At 35.1% G+C, this 11,158-nt stretch overlaps 1 protein-coding gene across 1 annotated transcript; it reads right to left on the reverse strand.

Annotated features, from left to right (window-relative positions):
• Positions 1-9,284: 9,284 nt before the first annotated feature.
• Positions 9,285-10,876, reverse strand: LOC145962420 (uncharacterized). The gene is made up of 3 exons (XM_083083478.1): positions 10,774-10,876; positions 9,982-10,059; positions 9,285-9,838 (listed from the first exon to the last, which is right to left on the reverse strand). The coding sequence occupies exons 1-3, from the start codon at positions 10,874-10,876 to the stop codon at positions 9,285-9,287; spliced, it is 735 nt and encodes a 244-aa protein (XP_082939604.1).
• Positions 10,877-11,158: the final 282 nt, after the last annotated feature.

Genomic DNA, 11,158 nt, shown 5'->3' on the forward strand with positions numbered 1-11,158 from the left:
CCACTCTACCTGCTGATTGGAGTACGAAAAAAATTCGCCGAGAGTTCAATGTTTCACGTCGTATGGTGTCTCAAGCTAAGGCTTTGGCAGCAAATTCTGGATTTGCTTCGGAACCTCCGAAGAAAAAAGGAAAGAAACTTTCTGAATCGACACGAGAGAACGTAGTGAATTTCTATCTTTCAGATGATATTAGTCGCGTGATGTCTGGCATGAAAGATTGTATTTCTGTCGTCAAAGATGGCCAAAAAATTCGAGTTCAGAAAAGACTATTATTATTTAATATGAAAGATCTCCATGAACAATATCAAGAAAAATTTCCGGAGGCTAAGATAGGTCTCACAAGATTCCAAAAACTCAAACCACCTGAATGAATCGCAGCAGGTCAAAGTGATACTCACAATGTCTGTGTTTGTAAGATTCATCAGAATATTAGACTCAAGTTATTCGGATTGAAAAAAGAATTGAAGAAGCATGAAATTTCTTTCGTTGAAAAATGTTATGATTTGATAAAAGCTTCAGTATGTGAAATTTCAACACCTGCATGCTTTTTATCGACTTGTCGCGTATGCCCAGGTATACAAGTTATCATTGAACGGCTAAAGAAACAACTCGATGATAATAATATTCAAGAAATTCCTTACACTCAATGGACCAGTACTGACAGGTATAGAACATTTCAATTTTTCCTAATTCTCATATATGTTTTTCGATTTTTCATGTACACGGTGAAATTTTCATTTCAGATGTGACATCACCGAACAAGTCGTGAGTAGTAACGAATTTCTCGAATCTTTGGAAAAAGATTGGCCAACCTTTTGAAGCATGATTTCTTAGCCAAGTCACAAGCTGCTTACTTTAATAAGAAGAAAGAATCGGTGTGCAATGGTGAATTCGTTGTTTGTTTAGATTTTGCCGAAAACTATACATGCTACGTACAAAATGCAATACAATCGCACCACTGGGCAAGCAACCAAGTAACTTTGCATCCGTACGTGATATACTTTCGTAAAGATGAAAAAGTGCAGCACATAAATCATGTTTTGATTTCGGAAAAAGTTACACACGATGCCAATTCGGTTCATTTGTTTAATACAAAGCTAGTAGAATTTTTGAAAAAAGAGTTTGGAGCGGAAAATGTTAGAAAGCTGTTTTATTTTTCTGACGGAGCAGGATCACAGTACAAAAATAAGTACAATTTCATGAATCTGATTTGTCACCGTAGTGATTTTGGAGTCGATGCAGAGTGGAACTTCTTCGCAACGTCACACGGCAAAGGAGCGTGCGACGGTGTGGGTGGATGTGTAAAAAGACACGCGTATCAAGCGAGTTTGCAACGTGTCAACGACAAACACATAACGAACGCGAGAACATTATACGAATGGGCGAGCAGTTTTTTCAAAAAAATGTTTCAGCTTCTGCTCACAGTCGGATCATGATTCAAATGAAAGTCGATTAGCGCAACGTTTTGCAGATGCTAAAACTGTCAAGAATACGCGACAGTTTCACAATTTTAATCCTGTAGATTCAGATAATATAGCTTGTAAGATATATTCCGAAGATGAAAAAGTTACAATCACCCGAATAACTAAAAAGACGTGAGTCAATTCCTCGGTGTTCGTAGAACGTACGCTCAGGCGCTCGAGCGTAGAGTAAACTTGCATCGAAGAAAATTGATGGTGAGTTACAGAATGAGTCGGGGAGTCAAATTTTTTTGCGGATTCTTATAGCTGAAGGTCCGAGGAACATTTTGCGCCCAGAATCGAAAGAATCGAAGCATGAGAACATTATTAAAAATTCAATTGTTTATTTAATTGTTATAAATAAATAGGTAAATAAATAAATTTACGAATATTGTTTATTTCATTTGAAAATATAAACTTCTAAGAATCTCTCATAAAATTTTCATAACATTTCGTTGAAAAGTGTCCGAGTAATTAATTTTTTAATTAAAAGTAATTAAAATATTTAAACATCCGTATAAACAATAAAAATTGAAATTTTGCAAAATTCTTTGGGGGTATGTTTGGTATTGGTATAGGCATTCATTTGATCCATGTTTCATAAAAATCGACGACCTAGTGGTTTTTAGGGGTGCTCACTTGACGTGTTTTGTCTCAATATGATGCGCAAGGTCAATGAAAGAGCAACAAGGGATACAAGTATAAACAAATAATTGCACCGTTGATGTCGATCGAATTGAAAAAGAAAAAATCGGGAACGGGAGTATTCATGCCTCGCGCGATGATGCTAACCGACAATAAGATGGATTACGTGCGCTGGGACGACCCCAACGAGCTAGTGGATCGCTTACGATTGCTCGACGTTTCGCGCCGAGCTGGCCACAACGCTCACGACAACGAGATCCTGTCGATCATCGATGAACTTCGCGAAGTCGGCCTTATTATAAATTAAACGGTGTCTCGACAAAACTAATCAGTCGATCGATATCGCTCGCATCGAAAAAAAAAATGCCTATCAACAAATTTGGATTATTTGAACGGAGAAATGATGCGATCGACACAAGCGATCATTGGGGTAAATTGGTGACGAGTTACTTGCGTCAAAACGCTCTGTGTCGCGTCGCTACGGACTATGACGCGAGGTCGCGCAAGATTCGCCGTGTAGCGCAACCTGAGGCTGGTACCGATGCAGTCAACAAACTGTACGTGGAACAATGCGTTAAAACGTTGAAGAATCAACAGAAAGAATCAGACGACAAGCTGACTGCATTCGAGAAGGATGTGCGAGCTTTGCAGACTGCGATAAACGAGCTTCGGCGTGCGATTAACACTAATTCAGAAACGGCTATCAACCTGTAAGCTGTAGTGAACGGCTTAGGAGCGGCTATTGTACAATTATTGAACATCTACAAAGGCTTATCGAACATCTACGAAGGGTTATCGAACGGCTACAAACAATTATCGAACGACTATAAACGGTTATCGAACGTCTATCAAACTACAATGAGTGGCAGTGATCGAAGAGGAAACGGCCGCGAACGAGGTTACGAACAATTCAAGAACAGCTGCGAACGAGGCTACGACCACCTCAGGAACGGCTGCGAACAAGGCTATGAACACGTCAGGAACAGCTACATACGAGGCGGCATACAACTCTGGAACAGCTACGAACGGGTCAGAAACGATTGCCAACGAGGCTACGAACGGGTCAGAAACGACTGTGAACGAGGCTACGGACTACCTAGAAGCGACTACCAACAGGGTCAATCACGGCAACAAACGGGTCAAGGACGGCAACGAACGGATCAAGGACGGCAACAAACAGGTCAAGAACGGCAGTGAACGGCTCAGAAACGACTATCAAACGTGTAAGGAACGACTACAAACGGGTCAAGGACGGCAGTGAACGGCTCAGAAACGACTACGAACGTCTTAGAAACGGCTATCAAACGAGTAAGGAACGACTATCGAACGTCAACGAACAACTACGAACGGGCCAGGAAACGTCTATCGAATGACTATCGAACGTCAATGAACGGCTACAAACGGGCCAGGAACGTCTATCGAACGACTATCGAACGTCAATGAACGGCTACGAACGAGCCAGAAACGTCTATCGAACGGTTATCGAACGACTATCGAACGACTATCGAACGGCAACGAATGATAAAACGTACGGTGATACTCAGGGCACATATCATTTGATCGACGAATCGAAACAACGATAGATCGGCGATCGGGAATAACCGAAGAAGCGAAGAAACAACATAGTTTAGAGAAACGGCAGTTGGTGAACGAACTGTACGCACCGGCGAGAAAAAATTTTCCCCGAAGACACGTCTTAGTGCGGGGATACGATGACCTGTGGCAAGCTGACATCGTTGAGATGCGTCCGTATTCTCGTTTCAACAGAGGTTACCACTACATACTCACTGTCATCGATGTGTTGAGCAAGCACGCGTGGGCCGTACCACTCAAGAGTAAAGGTGGAAGCGAGACAGCTGACGCTATCGCCGAGACAATTCGAGATAGCAAGAGGTGTCCGAAAAACATACAGACCGATATGGGGAAGGAATTTTATAACGCCGACGTGCAACGGCTCATGCGGAAACATAACATCAATCACTATTCTATATATTCGGTATTGAAGGCATCGATCGTTGAGCGATTCAATCGCACGCTGAAAAATGACATGTGGAAGATGTTTACGCTGAATGGATCTTACAAGTGGATCAACGCGTTGTCGCGACTCGTATTGGATTACAACGCGCGCAAGCATCGAACGATCGGTATGCGACCCGTCGACGTTACCCCCGCGATCGCTGAAAGACTCTTGGCTACTGTGTACAACCGTGTAAATATCGCAGGTCCGGCAAAATTCAAAGTAGGTGACTCGGTATGCGTTAGCAAGTACAAGGCACTTTTCGAGAAGGGTTACACACCAAATTGGACAATCGAGGTGTTTAAAATTGTAAAAGTGCAGCATACTAATCCCGTAAGCTATCTACTTGAGGATTATCGCAAAAAATTTATCGCTGGAGCGTTCTACGAGCACGAGTTGCATCGCGCGAATTATCCGGACGTGTATCTCGTGGAGAAAGTACTGCGCAGGAGGGGTGACGAGGTTTACGTGAAATGGCTAGGATTTAACAATTCGCACAACTCTTGGATACATAAGGACAATGTGATTTAATTCATACAATGTTTATTTTTAATTTTTCAGGAAAAAATATATGTGTACAACATATAATATTTGAAAAATGAAAATATACATAAAATCTTTATTAATATTTCTTTCAATAGTATATGTATTTATTCTTAATATAAATGTGTAAGATTGCATTACATAAAAATATATGAAATATAAATGTGTAAGATATGTATTACATAAAATTATATGAAATATAAAAATATATAAAATATAAAAATACAAACATCTGTATTAATATTTCTTTTAATAGTATAATACACACATACACACACACACATATACATTTTACATTACATTTTACATTTTATAAAGATATCCGGTAATGTCCCCATGGTAACGTGTCAGTCGAATCAGGTACGATATACCGCTTGTCATCGTACGGACTCAGAGTAGTTTTCGTCTCGCGGACGGTATACACTTCGTGCAATTTCGATCTTATACAGGATTGCTATCGCGTCATTTCAATTTCATCATGCATACACCGCATGTAATCGTCGAACGTTATATTACGCGCTACGACATTACTTTTGACGCCTTTTGCCTTTCTTGTGTCCTTTATACCGTCCACTCTCACCGCGTACATTTTTGCTCTAAGCCCGACGAATTCGGTCATTATCGCGCCATTGGTTTCATCCTTCATCAAGCCTGGTTCTTTTTTGTTCGCGAGCGGTATACCGTACGCATTGCCTACAGCATAATCGCTCGTATCGAATCTAGCGATGTCGCGCTTCATGTTCTCGTACACGTCTTCGCATTCAATGTGATATATCAAACTATCTGTATCGGTATACGTTACCTGGCATTTGTCGCGATACAGAGGAACTCGTGGTGAAATTCGTACAGACACTCTTTCGATATGTCGAGTATGCACATACCGACGTAGATTGGTTTATAAAATTTTACTTCCAGTTTGCGCAATTCTACGGCGATTAAGTTTTCCGAAAAAACGCTTCGACTATAGAAATTTGGATTCGCGATCATCGCTTCTGCGCCGTATCGTCCGTCCCACTTTGTCAATAATTTTACATCAACACGATTGCGCACATTTTCCATCGTTTTACCAAATACCGCATTGTTCATTAATTTGTATAAATTTTTTTCAAAATCATTTTTCGCAAATGTTCTAAACTGTGTATTTAATTCGATATAATTGCGAAGCCACGGAGATTGCGTAAATTGTAATACACGATGTATTTTTGTAACGCGAAGACCGTGTCGCGTACATTGCTGTAGATTACGGTAGTGTATCACGTAACGCTTCTTATCGTATAACGTTGCAAGAAGCTTGTCTTGCCGCTTGCCGGGCGGCTTGTCGCGTGTCGGACAAAACGGAAGGTCAGTGTGCGTATCGTGAAGATGTTGCGGGTACTCGAGATCGACTTCGAGGATATAACCTGTAGGCGAATCTAGCGCGATAGATGATGCGTCAAAATTCGACACGTCATCAACCCATCGAAAATCGGCGTAAGGCAACGGTTGACACATTGCCCATCCGTATAAATTATTAACGTCAAAATACATTAAGTACGACGATGGTTTCAATGGATCGTACGATTGCATGTACTTGTTATTAGCACGCGCGTATCTGTTGGAACATTGGCTCAGACCACCGCGTATACCGCGTTCGATAAACATGACCATGTCGATGTCGGTAAGCAATTCAAACATAATTTTCGTATGCTTTAACATGGCGTCCCACGTGTATCCGGGAAGAGTATAATAATACGCGGGGTCGAGTCCGTAACTTTCGATACATTTATCGCGAAAGTTTTCGAAAATATCGGCTAATAACAAGACATCGATTTTCTGGTACAAATCGCTATATTCGCCTAGCGTTTGAATGGAGAATCGCGTCCAGGGGTGCGTTCCAAAACCTTACTCAATCAACCCTACAGAACCCGGAGAAGTGGGGAACAGAGTAAGTCAGAGTAAGCTATTACGTAAGATTAATTTGGAACGAGTTAGAGTAACAACAAGAACAGTTGTTGCCCACTCGTCCTCTAACCTCTATAAGTTTTACATTTCTTTTTAATTTCAGCGGTGATTTTAGATATGCATAAAATAGAAGTGATTATGCTAATAAATACTGCAAGCGATGATATATTAAAGACTGCTTTGGGTCTGGATCTGGATTTAAGTAACGAAAGTGAAAGTGAGAGTGAAGAAGTGCTAAATGTAATTATTCCTACGCAAGTTTCTCGATTAAGAGGAAAAAGAAAAAAAATTATACGAATAGAAGGTTATGTAGAAAATGTAGTACCTAGGTTCTCAGCACGCCAGTTCAAAGAACATTTTCGCATGACACCGAACTGTTTCTATTTATTGGAAAATAAGCTGAGTCCAATATTAGTAAACCTTAATAGTACAGGAAGACCTTGTATACCGTCAAGGGTACAATTACTTGCTGTTTTGTGGTTGTTAGCAACTCCTGATTCTTATAGGTGAGTACTGTTTACAAAATGTAGAAAATCAGATTTTAAAAATCGTAGAAATTAATGCTCTAACAAAATAAACAAGTTAAAGAAATAGTAGTAAGATTATTATATACATAGACGTATAATATATAATATACATATATATTATATGTATATTATATGTATATTATATGTCTATATGATTATATATTTTATATGTCTATATGATTATATATATTATATGTCTATATGATTATATATTTTAGTAAATAATAGTTCTTGATTAAGTATTATACCCTATTAACTACTATAAATTAATTATTTCTAATCAACAAATATTGTTCAATTTTTCATTTTAGTATGTAGATATTAATAAAAAATAAAAGAAGCTATTTAAAAATTGTTTTTATTTCAAACAATTTTTAAATAGCTTCTTTCATTTTTTATTATTATCTACATAATAAAATGTGTTGAAAACTAGTTTTAAAATTAAACATTTCCAAAATTTTATTTCATATCTCTTACAGTTATTAATATTTACAGTGATTAATATTTTTATATGGAATTTCTATTGTTACAGATCTGTTGGACTCCAATTTAATTTGGCCAAATCATCTTTAAATCACTGCGTGCGACGTGTTGTTAAAGTTCTCTGTAGTATTTCACGGGAAATCATCAAATGGCCATCTGTGACTCGTATGAGTACTGTAACAGAGAAATTTAAACGAATTGCTGGCCTTGAACACGTTCTTGGTGCTATTGATGGATCACATATCGAAATTCCAGCACCATCTGTAATATTTTTAGCTTTGCTTTTTTAATTACGTATTATTTAAGTTTGATAAATAGAATATTATTTATATTTATTATAGAAAGATGCTCATTGCTACCTGACAAGGAAGTGTAGATATGCTGTTATACTTCAAGCAGTATGTGATGCAGAGCTACGTTTTACAGACTGTTATGCTGGATATCCCGGTTCTGTTGGTGATCTTAGAGTTTTTCGCAATTCTGATCTTTGGTACAGTGTCAACATGAATCGTCACTCCTTCTTTCCTAATGAAGAATTTATTATAGGAGATAAAGCATATCCTATACTTGGATGGTGTTTGACCTCTTACAGAGATAATGGTCATTTGACCCAGGTATATTACATTTAAAAAAAATAAACATTACTATATTACAATATTTTAATATTATTTCATGATTTTATCAATAACATATTGTATTGCTAATCTTTTTGTATACACTAATTTTTGCATATTTTGAATGTTACAGATGGAGAACAATTTTAATTATATTTTATCACAAACTAGACAAACAATCGAACGTGCTTTTGCACTACTGAAAGACCGCTTTAGACGTCTAAAATATTTAGATATGTCCAGAGTGGATTTGATACCAACAACAATCTTAGCCTGTTGTATTCTGCATAACATATGTTTAAATAATAATGATGACGATGATGAAGTTGAGAATTATATTGCAGAAGGTAGAGAAAATGAACAAAATAGAGAAAATGAACAGAATAGAGAAAATAATGAAGAATGTGTGGAAATTGGAAATTGTAATGAAGGTATAATAAAGCGTAATTATCTCGCAACGATTTTATTTCGAAGAAATTAATCACAGTTCAATGTACGTGTACATTTTTGTATATATGTAAATATGTTTATCATAAAATTTGTAATAAACTAAAACAACAGAAACTGAGTTTTTTTATATAAACTTTCTTAAATCTTTTCTTAAATTCTATTTTTTGTATTATTTATTAATATTATGTAAGAAATAATAAATATTATTAAGTGAAACTAAAGAGAACACAATTAAAAAAAATAAAATTAAATAAAAATACGTATTTGCTATTCATACAGTAATATATTAAAGAAATCTATCTCTTTTTTAAATTGAGATATGACTGTATATATGTATATTTATGTAATACTTAGAATTATTAACAACAAATCTTATTTATTATAACTCCTAACATAATATTGCAGTCTTATTTAATAGGTATATCACATTAGAATTTATATGGAGAACTAGCTAACTTTAATAAGTAATAAAAATTATAAAAATATTTTATAGACTATTACTACTTTCCGCAATTCATATTTCTATTTAAACATTTCTTGCCTTATAATTGAATAAGACAGGAAATGTTTAAATACAAAAATAAATATGAATTAGATTATTAGATTATAATTTTTTTAATAGTTTGTCCATTACTTCTTTATAAGTCTCCAGAGCTTGTTTTTGTTGTTCAATTTTCTCTTGGTGCCTTCTCTCTCTTGCTTCTTCTCTTTTCTGTACATTTTCGTCTAAATATTTGGTCCACATTTCCAATTTCCAGTTGTCGATTTTACTTTTCTTTATAGGTATATCTGTACAAATATCTTCATCTTTGTCCTCTTCATCCGTCGAAGGAAACATATTTTTTTGTGACAAATTAGAAGCAACAGCCACAGGTTGCACACTAGATTTTCCATACACTTCTTCCATTTCATCATAATATTTGCACTTTTTTAATGGCGCTCCAGATTTATTATTATTATCTTTTACTTTCATATAATTTTTGCGCAAATTTTTCCATTTATTTTCTATTTGCTTGGCAGTATACTTATAACCTTTTTCTTTAAAAGACTCAGCAATTTTCTTCCATACAACTTCTTTTCTTACTTTATTTTTAAATAAATCAGTATGCTCTTTTCGTAATGAAAAAAGAAGCATAACTGCAGATCGTTCCCATGTAGCTGTAAATAAAAACAAAAATCGAAATAAAATAATGTACAACAATTTTAAAACAAAAAAATTCATATTAAAAATATATTATTTAATATATTTATAAAAAAATTAATGTTACATATAATTTTAATTAATATATTTTATATTTTACCACAATCTCCATTTTTATCAGAAAGAAGGTCATCAGTAGTTTCTACTGCTGATGTTGCAGCATCATCTTGGCTTGAGTCTGCAAACATTAATTACAAAACTTTATAATTCTCACTATTGACAAAGATTATAGCAAACAAAAAAATATATAAAAATATAAAAATTAAAAAATTAAAATATAAATATACTTTTATGGTAACAATTTTTTTCAATATTTTCTGCAATATTATCTGTATTATTTGCAATGTTATCTGGAAGTAAATTGAAAAACTTCCGTACTTCAGGTGAATCCGCTATGTCAAAAATGGTATTATCTACAAAAGTACAATACATAGAATTTTCATAAATAATAAAGTCATAAAATAATTTTAAAAAAATTAAGAGTTACAGCCAACTAACAAAGATGTGTTTAAAAGACACACACCTAAAAGAATATACAGTATTTATATATAACGTCTATAAATTTTAAGATTAAGCAATGAATATTTTATAAATATAAAAAGTAAACATACTATTATGAAATAATAATATGTATTAATAATATAAATCAAATAAAGTATAATAAGACCTACTGCAGTTGTTGATGCGCGTAATAGTAAATTGAGAATCAATTTTAATATAATTTAATAATATAAGCATCTTATAAACTTATAAAAAATATATATACTATTATACATTAACAATCGTATTGACTCTCATTGGCTTTCTTACATTATATTTTATTTTATTTACATATATACACAGAAACTTAACCTCTTTGTCAATTACATTAATATATAAAATTAAATCTTACCTTTCATATTCAATATCAAAAAAGATTTATTTTCTAGAAGTGGAGATCCATCCGTCTTCGTTATGAGCTTGTGCACTCCTTCAATTAAAGTAATTAGACTCATTTTTATAAAATTGTTGTGTGTCTGCTTAGGACAATTAACTTACTAAAGTTCACTTATTTCTCAAATTAGCGCGCTTTTCCTAGATTTACTCTTTCAACATTACTCGGAAGCAGGGTTGGGAGAGTTAACTCTGTGTACATTTACTATGAGTTTTGGAACGAACAAACTCCGCCCATATAGTAGGTTACTTCGCGTTTTAGAACGACCATAGGTTAACCCTCTTACTCAGAGTAAGGTTTTGGAACGCACCCCAGATGTTCTCGGCGTGCGCGTAATCGCTCT

The sequence above is a fragment of the Camponotus vicinus genome, unplaced genomic scaffold (genome assembly GCF_025532165.1).
Source record: "Camponotus vicinus isolate PSW18456_S1 unplaced genomic scaffold, iyCamVici1.0 SCAF_12, whole genome shotgun sequence".
In the NCBI taxonomy this organism is placed as follows: domain Eukaryota; kingdom Metazoa; phylum Arthropoda; class Insecta; order Hymenoptera; family Formicidae; genus Camponotus; species Camponotus vicinus.

Excerpts from the sequence above, each read along its gene's own strand:
- LOC145962420 (XM_083083478.1), bottom strand. The coding sequence starts at position 10,876 with ATGAGTCTAATTACTTTAATTGAAGGAGTGCACAAGCTCATAACGAAG. Across the intron at positions 10,060-10,773 it reads TTTGATATTGAATATGAAAG|ACTCAAGCCAAGATGATGCT; the intron begins GTAAGATTTAAT and ends TAATGTTTGCAG. Across the intron at positions 9,839-9,981 it reads TGATAAAAATGGAGATTGTG|CTACATGGGAACGATCTGCA; the intron begins GTAAAATATAAA and ends TTTTATTTACAG.